Source organism: Hordeum vulgare, chromosome 6H, assembly GCF_904849725.1.
Source record: "Hordeum vulgare subsp. vulgare chromosome 6H, MorexV3_pseudomolecules_assembly, whole genome shotgun sequence".
Classification (NCBI taxonomy): Eukaryota; Viridiplantae; Streptophyta; class Magnoliopsida; order Poales; family Poaceae; genus Hordeum; species Hordeum vulgare.
In genome coordinates, this window is record NC_058523.1 from 520808671 (window position 1) to 520826239 (window position 17569).

The window sequence follows — 17569 nt, forward strand, 5'->3', positions numbered from 1 at the left end:
GATGCATCGATGATGCCAATTGTTTGCCTCATTAGTGACCCTCCTGCCTTTGTTCGTGATCTTAAAGACAACACTTCGATTGTGTGGAGGGAGGACAAGCTCCAACAATACTTTCTTTTGTCTGATGCTCAAGCGATAAAAAACACACTACTACAGGAAGGTCCTAAGACGACACATCAATCACAGACCCTTCGACAAAACTGTGTGCGATCCATCAATCACAAACAATATGGTTCTAGCTCCGTGGCCAATGCAAAAAACTGTGTGGGATGACGGATTGATAAAATACGATTCACATGAGGGTTGTGTGTGTGATGCATGGCATACAGTTGGTTCTTATAAACTGTTTGCGATTAGCAAAGATAACACAAATGGTTAACAAATACATATGTGTGCGAAGTACGACATACAGTTCACTCGGATAAACTGTTTGTGCTGATCCAGCAGAACACAGACGAGTTAGCATAAGATGGTGTGTGTGATACCCGACAAACAGTTCATTCATCAGAATTGTGTGGGAAGACCAATAATAACCCAAAGATTCATCCTGACAAACGATGTGTGTTGTGGGCACACGGTTGTTGCTAAACAATTGTATAAGATGTGATTTGCTTTGTTTATACAACATCTATGCTTTGTCTATAGAACACCAACATTGCTGCATAACCTACTTGAACATCCAATTACATCAGTGACTATACAACACATGTACTTTCCTCAATATGAATTGACAAGAAGTAGACGATCATCAAATCATATTGTTCTTCTGACGACGGTTGCCACCACTACTCTGCTTGTGGCTATCCCTTGTCGTTTGCAGGAAGGAGGCACTTCCTCATGTCAAAGTTTCTCGTGTACATCTTCTTCATCCAGTTCGTTCACCCTGGCTTTGTGCCACACAGACTTGTCCTTGCCGCACTCAGCCTTCAAGTCTTTGTAGTAGGGGGTCAATGATGGCCCAGGCGAGGTGAACCAAGGAGTCCTTGTGCTTCTTCTTATCGCTGGCCCAGTCCTTGTATTGACCCAACCCAAAGCCGGCGAGGTGAAATAGAGTAATTGGTCGGGCCGGGCCGGGCTCGGTCCTGTCCCGTAGACGTCATTTTTTTGGGCCCAACCCAAAGCCCGACCCGGCCCGAGAAATGGCCAGATAGAGTCCCAGCTATATCTGGCCATGGGCAGCCAAGCCCGACCCGGCTCGAAAAATCCCGACCCGGCCTTGCCCATGGGCCGGGCTCTAGCCTGATAATCAGGCCCGACGGCCGGACCGGGCCGGGCTCGGGCATGTGGAAACCGGTTTTACGCCTACGCCGGGCGGGGCCTGGGCCCAAAAATTAGGCCCGACGATCGGGTCGGGTCGGGCTTGGGCCTGGATTTTTACCACGGGTTTCTTTAATCCCAGCCCGAGGCCCGGCCCGACCCGAGGTATGGCGAGGTAGAGTCCCGACGCGATGTGATGTACGCCCTATAAACTGTGATGGAGGTAGTATTGAAGTGTAGTTGTAATGATGACTTTTGGGTTTCCATGCTGGTTAGTCATTTCCTCTCCTTTATTTGGTGTTGTCTTGAGCGGGATTAGGGGCGACTATTACTGATTAATCCCTTTAAAAGCAGGAGTGGGGGAGAGAGAAACCATCCATTCACAAATCTCTTCTTCTTCCTTCCAATGTGCATCCTATCATCGCTCTCCTATCGGAGCCAGATTGATCTTGTTGACGACAACCGAAAAGTCTTCATGCATGCACGCATGAAGCCATTGTCGTAACCATTTAAACCTTGAAAAGATCCGAGGGACCTAACAGTAAATCTTGCAATTGCCCACTAAATACGATAGATACTAACCTTGTTGTCCGTGGAAGGCACGAATCTACGCCCGAGCTCCATCCACTATGTTCAAACGGACAAACTTAAGAAGGATCGAAACCCGAAATACAAACTCGAAGAAGGAGCGCCTCCATCCGTCCCAGCGCCGCACATCTGAGAACTAAAACCATAACCTAAACTATTAGCCAGAACATATGCACTAAGATTCCCCTCCCCATCATCCGGTGCCTAGATGCAAGCAAAGGGGAGGTGACTCCACGGGCTACCCAATGAAACCTCAAGGGGGTGTTTGCCCTAGCCGCCCACGGAAGAAGAGGAAATGCTTAACGTACATATGTCTAGATTTTTTATGACACTACAAAAATATTTTTTTGGACCATGCAATTGTTATTATTCTTATTATTTTGTTAAACATGATTGTTTTATTTGAGTTTTATGAACAAATTTCACATGTAAATCACATTTAAAAAAATTAAACTCCATTTAGGGGAAATAAAAACACTTCTACTATGCACGAACATTTAATATTGATATATGTGAATGGTATTCCTTGAAACACATGGATGTTTCATTTCATGTACAAAAAAATCAATTTATGCAGTCACATTTTTTCAATTATATGACCCTTTTTGCAACGCATGAATATGTCTTTTGACGTGCAAGATTTGTTTTCAAAAAACACATGAACATTTTCCCTAACTACAAGAATATTATTTTTTATTTGTGAACACTATTTTTTCTGCAATACATGAACATTTGTTCTAAGTTGATTATGCACGACTTTAGTGAAATAAATACTTTCCTCCGTTCTTAAATGTAATGTATATTATTTTTGTAAAAAGTCAAACTTTTTTAACTTTCACCAAGTTTGTAGATAAAAATATCAAAGTCTAGAATATAAAATCATTGTCACTAAATTAATCATGAAATAAATTTTTATTTATATATTTAGTATCGTAATCATTATATATTTTACTATAAAGTTGATCAAACATAGACAAGATTTGATTTTCTTTGAAACTATTAAGTCTTATATTTAAAACGGGGGGAATACGAGATTTGTATATAAACAAAAAAATATGTCAGTGGAATCGGTCGTACGCTCGCCCATGTGTGGCCGGTGAGTAAAAGCTTTTTTTGTGGCGAATCAATTATGATAGTACAATGAATATTAGTATAATAAATTGTATCAAGATCTATAGACCACCTAACGACGACTATAAATACTAAGTGATTCGAAGGTAAGCCGCTGTCATGGTCCCTCCCTCTCTGAAGTTGGCCAAAACTTGTTGTAGTAGACAATCCAAAAGTTGACATATTAACGCCATATAAAACTAACACACCAGAATAACAACCGTTGTAGTCAAAGAGAAATTTAGATCAAAAGTATCCAACATGAGATAAACGAACACGCACGAAAAAAGACTGGATCAACGTGAATCCATAAAAAACAAACGTCGACCAAATTCTACAAGTTTCGTGGAAAACAAATCTCCAAACATGATTCTAGAAGCACCACAGGGACAAGGCTAGGTGGGGAAAATCGTATTACATCCTGTGAGAGCCACCGCCACCTTGTCTCTATGAGCAGGTGAGTAATCTGGACCTATATATCTACTTTTTACAAGAATGGGTTATATTGCTCCCAACACCATACCGAAACTTTTTCATTTTTTCAGTGTAAAGATTTTTATTGATTTATTTATTGCTACTTATGTAATATTATCAAAACGCTCGAAACTATGAAAAAACGTAGTTTTTCTTGATTTATTTATTCCTACTTATGTAACATTATCAAAATTCTCGAAACTATGAAAAACATAGTTTTTATAAAATTTCTTGCACGTAATGGGCATGCCACTAATTATTGCAAGGGAAACGTTTATACACGGCGCGCCAGCCGAACCGTTTCGGCCGGACGCACCGCGCCCCTCCCACCGCACAGGCGAGGACGGCAACCGGCGGTGACCAGCGGTGAGGAGGCGAGGCGAGGCGGTCCGCGCGTGTTAGGGCGTCGGTGCGTGCGAGGCGGGCCTCTCCCCTTTCCCGTGCGAGAGGTTGAAGATAAGAGGTTGGGGACGACAGGATCTGACGACTCGACGGGCAATCTGACGGATGAAGCTCGACCGGCCCAACAGTTGGGCCGGCGCGTCGGCGCTGAGTGCTGTCCTTATTGCAACGCGCCTCGCAGCAGGCGAAACGAAACACGTCATCTATATATCCGACGCTCGCTGTGCACCCTTCTGGGCCAACCAATGTGGGGCACAAGGTTCACCTTTTTTATAAATTTTAAAATAATTCTGACTTCCAAAATTGTTCATTTATTCAAAACCAATATTCATGGAGTTAACAAATAGTTCTCGAATTCATAAACATGTTTGGAAATAAAACAATTAAAATCTTTGAAATTTGAAGAAAGTTTTTTATTTTTCATGATTTTTTTTATAAACATTCTTAATAGCGATGAACATTTTTTAGTATTTTATGAATAATATTTGGACTCCCTCTCTCTATATATTTTTAAATTGGTGAGCTGAATTTCTATTCAAGATTTGTTTTGGAATGATCGCACAAATTTCATATTTTAGGAACATTGTTTCGGAACCAAGAACACATCTCCAATTTGTTAAATACTTCTTAAATTCACTTCACAGAATTTGAAATTTGATGAAATTTTTTGAAGTCCCGATGAACAAAAATTGAATTTGATGAACATCTTTCCAATCCCTAAGAAAGAAATTAATTAAATTAATGTTTTTTTATTGTAAACTTTTTTTTATATTGATGAACATTTTTTGATTGATGAACAAACAAATGTTCGTGAATTTGAAAAGAAAATTTGCAAACAAAAGTGAAAAAATAAAGTAGAAAAAAGAGTAAAGAAAAAGGAAAACAGAAAAGAACAATAAAAAAAGAAGAAAGGGAAAAAATGAGAAAGGGGGGCGGGGGGGGGGGGGGGGGGGGGTTGCTTGGCGGCGTCCTACGCGGTTAATAGGAAGCTCCCTTGCATTCACACGGACCGTAGAATGTCTCGCTGAAGAGGCTTATCTTACATTTAGTGAGACCGTAGAATCTTTCGCTGAAGCGGCTACAGTAGTCGGGACGACCCATTTTGCGTGCAGTTAAAACAAGGAGAATAAAAAGGGGGAGTGAATAATCGATCCCTTGAGATCCATGTGGAAAACAAGCGTTTTTTAATTCCTTTTTCATTTGTTTCTTCAGTTCTTTTATTATATTTTCCCTCACATTTTTTAATATACGTTGAACATTTTTTCAATACAAATTTAACATTTCTTAATACATTGCCAGTTGTTAATAAAAAATTTAAATGCTTTATTAACATTTTTTAAATACAAGATTAACAGTTTTTAATACACAGTCAACATTTTTCTATACATATTTTAAACATTGTAAATGCCTCATTACCTTATTTCAAATACAAGATTATTATTTTATAATACACAGTCAAGATTTTTCCTATGCACATTTAATTTTTTTTAAATGCTTCGATTATATTTTTTATAATGCAACAATTACATTTATAATACATGGTAAAAACTTTATGTACACATATACATATTTTTAAATACTTTATTAACATTTGATATTTTTAAAATCTTGATCAACATTTTTCAAGTACTATTTTAAAAATTCTAATGCTTGATAAACATTTTTATTACATGATAAAAAATTATATGTTTGAATAACCGATATTTATTTATTAATGCTCATTTAACATTTAAAATGTTTGACATCATATTCCAGAAATAATGTATATTTAAAATATTTTAAGGTATGACCAAAATTTAAAAAATAATATAAAACATAAAATGTAAAAAAGAACAGAAAAATGGCTGTTGCCTGCCGTGCTCCAGGGATAGGCCATTCTGGTCTCCCCTTCAGCGAGGGTTCCTACTCTCTTGCTCTAGACGACATATATACTTTCACAACGGACAACCGTACTCCCCTTCCAAAAACGTAGACCTCTCCGACGACCTGAGACAACCTATTCAGCGAAAGTTCTCTTCTGCCCGCGTGCTCAGAGTAAAATAAAAAAAAGCATTTCAAAAAAATTTGATTTTTTTTGTAAGAAATATTAATATTTTCCCACATGCACGCAAATTTTCATGACCATATGACTTTCGTGGAAAACGCAGCAAAAAAACAAAATCAATGCTCCAAAACGCTACAAAAAACTGACCTCTTGGAACATCGTTTTTGTTTTTTTTGCCACATTTCTACGAATGTCATCTAGTGATGAAACTTTGCACGCATGTGGGAAAAATATCAAAGTTTCTCACAAAAAAAATTCAGATTTGGTTGACTTTTTTTCTTCTTCATTTTTTTGCGATTTTACTGTTCATGCATGCTTAGGTGAGCATGCGGGCAGGTGATTCTTTTTTCCTTGCTGAATTTTGCGGTTTGTTTAATTCCTTTTTCCCATGGTATTATGCTTCATATTTCTGTTTCAAAAATCAGTGATCTCTGAAGGAAAAAATCATGAATAATTTGAGAATCCTAGTTTCTTAATATATGTGAACATTTCCTAAATTCATGAGTATTTTTTCTAATTTTTTTTTCAATCCATGACATTTTTGAAAATTCATGAACTTTTTTTTGATTGCGTGGAAATTATTCAACTCCATAATAAAAAAAATGCGAAAATCTTTTTGATCAAGGTGTTGCAGGTTTTTCCTTTGGTGATTTCCTCAAAATGAACGCCCGGTCCATGTTAGTATCTTGTGTATTGTAGCGAAAATTCATCAATAAAATTGGGTTTACCCTTTACCCCTAGTAAAAGTTATATGCCTAGTACTCCTACATGTCCCAATTCCTATTTGGCAAATTAAGCGCTAGTTATAGTACTTTTTGCAAAATGGAGCACACCTCTCCACAGCATTGTGTATCTAAATGGCCTGGCCCATGTAGGTCCTTTCCTTCACCTTTTTTTGGAACCTTAGAATGATCGTTCTGGCAGCTTTTCTTCTCGGGTTTTCTTAGCATGTTTTTCCCAGATTTCTCTTTTTTTTTTCATTGTTCATTTTCGTTTCCTTTTGTTTTTTATTAATTTATGAACTTTTATCAAATTCATGAACAATTTTTTCATTTTTAATACTTTTTCCTTGTCGGTTTAACCATGGCGCATATCGTTAAGAGTCATCCAGCTGATGCTTTTGAGATGACACTCGTCACAGAAATTAGGGTAGGTCGATGGGCCATGATTCTGAATATAGAGAATATTCCTTATTTGACCTCGTCCCCCGCTATACTACACTCTCAGCCTCGCACACCAGCTGCTATGCGCATCTGTCGCCTATGTCGAAGATGGGAAATCGGAGAGAGAAGGTGCGGTGTGGTACGGGAGATAAGTTTTTGGTCAGTGTTTTCCATTTTACAAGTGAGCTAAAGTAGGGGTAAAATGGACTTTCCAAGTTGCACTTCATGGTGTTAATGGTTAAAACTGATGGAATTGTCATGAAAGAATAAAATGAAAATTGAGGGTCAAAAAAGGAAGAAAAGTGTTTTTAGGGAAAATAAGGAATCCGTTTTTAAGAAAGGCCAAAATGACGAATCCCCCCAGAATATACATGCATATACTATTTCAGATACATGACAAAATACAAGGGGGTGTGTGAATCAAGAGAGAAAAGCGTCCAGGATAACTAGTGGGTCTAAACTCACCCGAGAGAGGAACTTTCATGTTTTGTTTTTCATTAATGAACATTTTCCTTTTCAAATTCATGAACATTCAAAAAATCATAAAGATTTTTATAAACTATAATTGCGTTTTTACTTTCATTCCCAAACGGGTGTATTATTCTTCACCTCTTAAGGAGGCATCTTTGTTGCTAGGAATCCATTATCACAAATAAAAGAGCTACTTCAATCAAAGAGAAGCAATTGCTAAGCATAACTCCTTCCTTTGTGCTTTCTTCCCTTCCAAGCTCATTGTGGGGAATCTAGGCTATTTTTCAGTTCTTAATTAAGGACCACTACTCTGAATTTTTTATATTAATGTTCATTTTAAAATAAGTGATTACTTTTTAAATTTTGAAGTTTTTAAAGTGGAACAATTTTAAAATTCATGAAGATATCATTAAAAAATGATATTTTTTAAATTACAAATATTGGGAAAATTTGTGAAAATTCTATGAATTTTGATGAACATATTTATAAATTATTTTAATATTTCAAAACTATGGAATATATTTTTATAAATGGAAAGGACGCAGGATGAGAAAACATAAGGCGAAAAACTGGGAATCTCTATATATTACTTAAAAGAACGAAGATTCATCTCATGTCATTTTTTCCACACTACCTCTTTGTGTGTCCTCCCACCCTCCACCGACCTCAGTTTTCCACCCTCCGAAGTTTCCTCCCGGGGGCCCTTAAATCATTGAATTCATAGGCATAGGAGCGTCCCAGGCAATGGTTCATTCAATGAGAAAGAAAGACAGGAAGGCAAGACTCGTCGTTCGGGCTAATTCATTTCGGGGGAAAAGGGGTAAGGAAGTCACCTGAGCTATGCGAAGGGAAGGGACACTCTTCCTTAAAAAAGATGCCTTCGAAAGAAAAGCTCTTGCCCTCAACAACACATCACATTTTCTCAAATGTTCCACGTTTCTCATCGAGATGGGGTCCTTGTCGTATGGAATGGACATCCTTGGGGATAGCTGTGTAAGACTTAATTTACCATAAAATTGGATGGAAAAACTACTACAAAGATCACAAGAAACCCATCTCAAAGTGAATGGAGAGAGAACCCCTGCACCTTGGAAGGATCTCAAGTTGTTCATACACTCATAGACAAGTGAACTCGAATCCATGATCCCTCGAAAAGTGAAGTGAACTAGCCAGGTAGAAGAATCAGGTTAGGAGAAGAGTCTTTCATGTGAAGGTGAACATAGATATATGTAAAGGCCACCCAAAGTAAGTTGACTCTGCATGAGATTAAGGTTTTCACCGTGTCCATCTTCGTCACTCGTGCTTTGGTCTCATTATAGTCTGTCTCCCGCCTTCCTATAACCTTTTGCAATTAACCTTGCCTTCTATCTATCCAGCTTAACCTCTCGAGTCTGTTTTACGGTGAACACCCATTTGCATCCAACTACTCTTTTTCCTGCTGGGATTGGAAGAAGCTTCTAGTTTTCTTTAAAACAATCTTTGGTAAGCCAATAAATCAGATCAATTTATAATATAGCAATAAATTCATGGTTTGTACATAAATTATTTTTCATGGTAAAACCTAGAATCAATCATGAATTTTTATAACTTGATAAATAGTAACAAATTCATGGTCGTAAACAAATAAATAGCAATTAACCTTTTCTCATTGTAACTGGAAAAAGAAAAATACGGACACATACATGTTTTGTAAGTTCAAGCAATGACAGAATATATATGTTTCCAAACCAAAACATAACCTTAAGTTATCTATTTATTTGCATCAAGATTTTTCTCAAACGATCCTCTATTCATGTTAAAAAGTAGTTGCCCCTTGTGACAATGAGTGGGCACATACCTAGCAAATTCAAAACACAAAAAGAAACCGATCAAAGGAGTACCACGGAAAATAACAAAAATACACAGGTGGAAAAAAATTTGACATGTGCCCCCCAGCCCTCCTTGTGTGTTGCAGTGTCAATGTGACATAATGAGTGTCGTATAGGGATCACCGTGATTGTCACTGAAAATGCAACTTAAGGATGAACAACTAATGGGCGAGAGTAAAGTTCATACATGCTTCCTCCCTTACCAAGGCCTAATTGGATCATCGTTTCCAGTGCTTTTACCCCTGTAAAACATACACACCTTGATCGATAATTCTTATTCTCAAGTGAAAATCATGTATGGCCGATGATACATGTGTAAAAGAAATACATGTGTATAAATAATGAGAACATCAACACAATTGTTACACCCACAACCCTAACTGCTATACATATTGAACCCGTTACTAAAGCTCGCGCACGCTAATTGAATTATCAGGTACTTTCGTTTCTTGGAAATCCTTCTAATGTTCATGAACATATGATGCTGCCTAAGTTAGATATTTTTTTATACTTATCAATTAAGGACCTGTCATGGACAAGAAGGATATTCGTTGAAGCGGGATCAATCATGGAGTAGAAGGTGCACGCACGGGATAGAACAATGAAGCTTTCACTGATGATTTTCACACTTTGAAGCCATCATAAGGAGAGCATGAAGGCTTGGACGAAATATTCAAGACACCACTTTATAAATTTCGTCCATAGGCTATTATAGGTGTTGCGCCACCTTATTTTTGGTCCAGACCCATGTAATTTCGAAATACCACATTATAGGATATTTTTAGAGTCCGTATGTGTGGGGAAACTGAGTTAGGGTCGGTTTCGGACCCTCCTCCAAGGGGCCGGTCACGAAATTCCTCCTATTTCCCCCCATACATACAACCCTTAGGGCGCTGTTTAGACTTCGGTTTTGTTCAGATTACAAGTTTTTCACTGCCGCAACTTCACGTTCTTCGTTTGTGTTCCACGACCAGACAAAGGCGTCACAGAACCCCATCTTCATCAATAAAGCTTTCCTCTTATATTCGCGATATCCAGATTGCAACCTTAGTTTCTTGCTTGTTCTTCGTTTGCGTGCAGGAAACAGACCCTCATGGTCAGGTTGATCGTGCTCTGGCGTGGTCAATAACCTTTCGGAGTTGGTTTAACGATTGCTAAGGCGCGACGTCTTCACACGTTCGTAGTCGGATCGTCAAAGTCTACTCTACCAAAACGATAACCACCATCTCATCGAAAGACAGGGACAACTTTGCCTCTATCAATAAAGATACACCTATTTGAAGCCGGGCCGAACCTTTCCTCGATTTTACTCGAACCCTCAACCTTAATTCGTAAGTTTCATCCGTAAAAAAATCCCATAGATGCTGGATTGTCAGGCTGGTTCTTGTCATACGCACACTCGTTTGCACATGCACAAACATTTTATGTGTGAAATAATTCTTGCATTACTGAAAAGTTAGGAATTATAATCTCATCCAACAGTATCTTGAACCTCTTTTAGACCAGAGTCTAGCCAAACAATACTTCAACATTGTAACCTACTGAAATTGGCCGATAGCACTATTAAAGTTCCGATGAATATGAGTAATGCAAGAATCATTTTCGCCCATGCTACTTTTGATCTCTCTAATCATAAAAGCATACTTTGATTTTTGCGAGCTCGTTCTTAATCATAGCTATCTTCATACAACCAGACTCGGTATCAATATGGAGAACTCTCAAAATAGGGTTTCGTCCCGCTTTATAAATAAAACAAATCAATATGTAAACTAAAAAAAGAAAATTAATATGTAGAACTCCAAACACCCTCCATGAAATTCCAAATGCCAAAACATTTTGTTAGAAACTCAGCTTCCGAAACATCATTAACGTGGTTAAGCAATTGATACCGTAGTACACAGTAGCTACTAAGTACTCCCGCCGTTTCTAAATATAATTTTTGAAGAGATTCCACTACGAACTACTCCCTCCGTTCCTAAATATAAGTCTTTTAAGAGATTTCACTAGGAGTCCACATACGGAGTAAAATGAATGAATCTACACTCTAAAATATGTCTATATACATCCGTATGTAGTCTACTAGTGAAATCTTTAGAAAGACTTATATTTAGGAACGGAGGGAGTATATATGAATGTATATAGATATATTTTAAAATATAGATTCATTTATTTTGTTTCATATGTAGTCCCTAGTAAAATCTTTAAAAAATACTTATATTTAGGAACGGAGGAAGTACTATATACACCACTTAAAACTTCACACATACTATTCAAAAGAGAGAAGAAAGCTTCACTCACACGTACGGTAACACACACAAGCATCACGGCATGCACTGCGACGCCACCAGCGACAACATTACACACACCCACACGCAAATATCTATGGTACACCACATCAACACGTCCCGTAATACTCATGTCCCGGCCGGCCTTGGCACGTACGAGCACACGCACTTATCACGCGGTGGCGATGGGCGCGGCGTCCGCCTTCATGGCCTTGAACCGTGGCTCCTTGGCCTCGAACTTGTGGCGCAAGTACAGGTCCATGTAGTCCTCGAACACGAACCTCGGGTACACGGCGGTGCCCTCCTCGCCCTCGTTCCTCTCAGCGGCGCCGGCAGCGGCCACGAGCGCCGGGGCGGGGAAGATGACGGCGTCTGCGCCGGGGTTGTAGAAAGACGCGATGGACATGCGGTTGCCGTCGGGGCGGGTGAGCACGCGGTGCATGACGCTCTTGTACCGCCCGTTGGTGATCACCTCCAGCTGGTCGCCGATGTTGACGACGACGGCGTGGCGCATGGGCGGGACGTCCACCCATGCCCCGTCCTTGAGGAGCTGGAGCCCGCTGACCTGGTCGTCCTGGAACAGCAGGATCACGCCGCCGGCGTCGGTGTGCGCGCGGAGGCCGTCCACCAGGTCCGGCCGCGGGCACGGCGGGTAGCTACTTACCTTGGTGCCGAACGTCGGGCCCTTGGACCCGTCGAAGGCCCGCTTCAGATAGCCCTGCTCCAGGCCCAGGTTCTGGCACAGCAGGTCCAGCACCTTCTCCGCCAGCTTCTCGATCTCCGACGCGAACTGCTTCATCAATTGCCTGAAACGACGACACCAAAAAGGCAGCTTTTGTTAACAAGTGTCACTTGCTAACAAAAAGTGATTCCAGTCGTGTTGGTTACTACAGTACGTAATTAGGATTCTGATGATTTTTTAGAAAAGAATTAGGATTCTGATGTGCGGAAGCAATCTTATCTCCTGGTGATATCCTGGCAGCAGTACTATATCTGGTGGATATATTTTTAGCTGCATGCAGCGCCAGGTATGACTTTTCGTACAGGACGAAATGTTCGGTCAGGAGGACCAATAATAGGCTGCTTCAACAGCGAAATGCAAGCAGCAAAAATCCCACTAGAGTTGAATCTGGTACCTGTAGTGGTGGTCGAGGTCGGGCAGGTCGGCGAGGTTGGAGGCGGGGAGGTGGCGGACGAAGAAGGTGCTCTCCCAGTCCACGTCCTTCACGTCGGCGCCTTGCTCGCCGGCCTCCAGCGTCCTCGCCGCGAACTCCTTGAACTGCTCCTCCCGGCACGCCGCGTAGTGCGCCTTGCTCACGCGTTCCACCTCGTCCATCAGCTCGTGCGAGATGCCATGGTTCAGCAGCTGCGCGCACCAGAATCGACCAATTAAATCATACATATATCAAGAAGAGAACCATCAAGCACTACGTTCATAAAATCATTCTGCTATAAGAGAATCCTCTGTGTGTGTGTGTGTGTGTGGCAGTGGCAGTGGCACCTCGAAGAAGCCCCAGTTCTCGCAGGCGTCGCGGATAACCTCCATGGCCGCGCCCCTCTCCTCGGTCTCCAGATTCTCCATGTTGATCACCGGGAAGCTCAACGAGGCGGCAGCTGCATTAGCAGGAATTGCCATCGCTCTCGATATCTGTATGTGTGTGTGCTGTGCTGGACTGCTGGTTAGCTGAAGGCTGAAGCAGAGGGTGAGTGTGCGCTCTGAGGCCGGTGTTGAGTGCCCAATTTATAGGCGCGCAAGAGAGAAGGCCGGACTGCAATGACCTAGCCGGGACGTAGGAGATTACGACACACTTAATTAGTTAATTGCTCCTACTTTGGTCAATCAATATGGAATGGGGAACAAAGCTGTCTGGACGTGCAGAACAACAGGCACGAAAGCAACCGAGATATGCCCCAATTAGCTGATCGCATCAGCGTGCGCGCCGCAACTTCGTGTAGCTTACCTGATCGACGTACACATAACTAAGTTGTCTCCAAGAATATGGCTTCTTGCTAATCAATATGCCCTGATGGAGACAGGAGCAGTAGGATAGGTACTACTGTATATATTAGCCTGATAGGCTGATAGTCTACGTTGGCCGCTATTCTATATACCTAACTAAGTAGTGTTGATGAACTCTGCGAAGTACGGATGGAGTTATCTCTTACTTTACAGGTTGATAATGACAGAGATTAGGCCTAGTACAGCTGACAAAGACGCAGGCCACACACTCCATAGTGGAGTTGTGCTGTCAACAAATATATGGTACTCCAACATCGGTCGATCACTTGCTGTCCGGGGTCACCGGTCGTTCATGTCTGAAACATGGCACCTGACGCGATCTATTCATGGATGGATAAGTAGCTAGAGCCTAGAGCTAGGGCTAGTAACTTCGAGCGCTTACCCGATGTCTGTCCTACTCAGCAACAGCCAGCTGCAGCAGTAGCTAAATAGCATGTAGATCACTTATTGTCCAGACTTCTGTGTGCCGGTCGACTTAAAGCGGGAACGGGAGCACTCCTGTACGCACGCATCAAAGCTGCATGGTGCTTTGCAGCTGGACCACTAGACCCCGGCCATGTCCCAGATCGATCCATGGATGGACAGCTCGATCGAGCTAGCGTCTTTGTCATCCCTGGTCTCATCTCCCTTCTCCTTACGCCGGCCCGGATGGTAGGGGCCGGGTTAAAGTTCTCCTTTCCAGTTATCAGGACCATGGCATTGTTCTAAAACTTATCTCGAGCAGTTCAAAAGAACAGCGGGTGGAGGGGAAAACAAGGATCGAGCTCTGCGGATCACCGGGGAAACCCACCGAAAAGAGTAAATAGCATAAAACTACAATAATTTGAGGCAAGGTTAAAAAAAACTACCTAATAATAATTTTTCGCTGATAAGTATCAAATTAGAGGTCGGCTATTAAAGAAACTAAAATCGTCGTTGTTAAAAAAACAAAACTGGTTTATGACAAGTCGGGCTCGCACCTAAACAATCTGTCTCTTTAACTATTTGTTTGGATGTTAACTGACATGTGGGTCCCATATGTCAGTGCCTGTAAACTTTCCAAAATGCCATTGGGTTCGTGCAAACTTGTTATAAACACAATCGGGTCCCTGTAAACTTCTAAAAAAGCAACCGGGTCTCTCCCGTTGATGTGTGCCAGAAGTAGACGTGCGGAGCTCATGGTCAGCAGCCAGGGCACCGCCGCGGAGCTCCCTTCGGTCGCACGGGGTGCGTGTGGATGACTCCATCGCCCTGCTAGATGTCGCCCTGTCGGAGTTAGCCGCTCATGCCACCCGCAGCAGAGACCCACCTTCGCCTGGACCCTGCACGAGCGACGACTGTTGGGGGTTGGCCGACAATGCGGGGCAGCGCCTCTGGTCGGTGGCACCATGGCTCTATGAAGGGCGGCACATCGGGCGCCATGGCTCCAGAGGTAGGCAGGCGGCACGCTGGGTTGTAGGACACAGTGAGAAGAAGAGGTTCTAGGGAGAGGGGCCAGTAATGGAGGTGGAGGAGCGGTCAGCCAACGCCGACGAGGTGGAAGGTGGATCGATTGGCGCTGGTGGAAGGAGAGGCAGCCGACGCTCCATCGCCTTCTCGGGGAAGAAGGTGGCAAGAGGAGTGAAGAGAATGGGGACGAGACATTAATAGTAAAACAGATGGTCAAACAATCAGTTTTCTTACATGTGGGCCCCAACTGTCATAATCACGATCAATTATGAAGTGCTGAATGATTTTAGTTTTTTGAGATAACCAACCCTTGATTTGGTAGTTATCGGCGGGAAAAAACGGTAGTTTTTTGAAACCCTAACCCGAATTGTTGTAGTTTTATACTATTTATTTTCACCACGAGCACATGGCTGTGGCAACATCTCATGGGATGGTCTTCGGTCTATGTCCAAATCTGCCATGCGAAAATTTAGCTACTCTCTCCTTAAGCTGTGAAAATTTCCTTGTTGATGCCGATTTTGTTCCTCGAGTTTGGGAGCACGGAGAGGACCACGATGGCGAAAAAGGCCATGGCATGGAGGACTCGACGAGGGGATTCGACCCAAGCAAGAGGACTAGAGCTTCATCATCGTCCTCTGCACCGGTGATTTCTCAAAACTCGGGAGGAGTCGTGCCCATGCAACTTGTAACTTGCTCTACCTCCTTCACTCAGACCTCGTCGCCAACGAAGATCATTGTTGTCACTCCACCAAACCCGAATCGTCGTATGCCAATAGCGGCCACTCCCACTTTGGTCTCGGCATCTTCGGTTTCACACATCGACAAGACACCTTCGGCTGCTCCAACGGGTACTGCAACTCCTCATGCAACTTGCCTCTAGTCTGTGCTGTCGTTGCCTCGGTAGGTGCTTCTCGACGCTCTCTCGGTCTCTGATGCAACCCCCTCCCGATTCAAGGGACTGCATCGCCGACCGACACTGTGTACGATGTCTCGACTCCTCGCTTGATCGCACCACAAACGCCATCCAGACGGGGTGGGATCTTCTCCCCGGCCGTTAAAGTTGTTCACGAACTCTCCATGGCGGAACTGCGAGCACTTTCTACCGCGCCAACTCCAGCTTCAGCGTCGGCCGTCGAGTTTGCCGCGGCGGTACAGCCTGCCACGATACACTCGCGGACTCCATCTCCCTGCTATGCCAACACCAACCAGGGAGTTGCTGAAAGCACAATTTCTCCCTAGGGTGGTTTTGATAATTGATCACAACATATGCATCATTGTACTAATGTGTTTTTCAAGTGTATTTCAGAAGTTCAAAAGATGCTATGGCTTAAGGTTTATGTGGATATACCCCTGGATACAAGAAAGGAATAATATTGGCTCAAGCTTCAAGCTGGAAGACTCTTCATTTTATATTTGTGAGAAATCACTTTTGAGTCCATAGGAAAGCCAATACTATTAAAAGAGGGTGAGGTAGTAAAATGAACTGACTGCTCAAATGCTCAAAGTTAGCCACCAAAACACTCAGTCATTTTCCCCACATATCCACTCTGTCAAGTTCCACACTCACAAATTCGGTGTAACCAAAATTGCCGCTTCGGACCCATCGAGTTTGAACCTCAGATAGAACCCTAGCCAGTTCCACCAAATCGGTGCAACCGAAACTGTATCGGTGCTACCGAGTTCAGTGTAACCAACATTCTGTTGCCAAGATAGACAAAGTCGGAAATTCCGAGTTTGAATATCGGTGCCACCGAGTTTGGTCATCTGACTGTTAGTCACCTTTTTGGTGCCACCGAGTTCTATATATCGGTCTCACCAAGATTCAAAGTTCACACTTTTAGTACTAGTCGGTACCGCCTTGTTGTCCACTTCGGTGTCACCGAGTTTGCACTTTTGTGTGTAACGGTTGGATTTTGGCTGCTGCCTATATATACCCCTTCACCCACCTCTCATTCGTGGGAGAAGCACTCAGAACACACACTTCATTTCCAGATCCATTTTCTGACAGAGAACCACCTACTCATTTGTTGAGACCAAGATATTCCAATCCAATCCTTTGAAACTTGATCTCTAGCCTCCCCAAACCGCTTTTCACCAAATCAACCTCTCCTACCCATGCATATTCTGTGAGAGAGTGATTTATGTTGAGGAGACTATCTTTAGAAGCACAAGAGCAAGGAGTTGATTGATCTACCACACCTATTACCATTTGGAGGGTGGTGCCTCCTAGATTGGTTAGGCGTCGCTTGCGAGCCTCCTACTGTGTGTTGTGGAGTTGAACCAAGATGTTTTTAAGGGCAAGGAGATCGCCTACTTCTTGAAGATCTACCGTGAGTGAGGCTAGTCCTGTATGGACCTAAGCCGTGGTGGAATAGACAAGGCCGCTTCTTTGTGGACCCCTTGTGGGTGGAGCCGTGTGTGGACTCTCGCACCCGTTACCCTTCGTGGTTTGAAGTCTT

At 42.3% G+C, this 17569-nt stretch overlaps 1 protein-coding gene across 1 annotated transcript; it reads right to left on the bottom strand.

The window, feature by feature from the left end:
- Positions 1 to 11577: 11577 nt before the first annotated feature.
- LOC123404484 (1-aminocyclopropane-1-carboxylate oxidase 1-like) lies at positions 11578 to 13388 on the bottom strand. Its single transcript, XM_045098419.1, has 3 exons — positions 13164 to 13388; positions 12799 to 13028; positions 11578 to 12468 (listed from the first exon to the last, which is right to left on the bottom strand). Exons 1-3 carry the CDS (start codon positions 13296 to 13298, stop codon positions 11835 to 11837), a joined length of 999 nt encoding a protein of 332 aa, XP_044954354.1. The 5' UTR covers positions 13299 to 13388; the 3' UTR covers positions 11578 to 11834.
- Positions 13389 to 17569: the final 4181 nt, after the last annotated feature.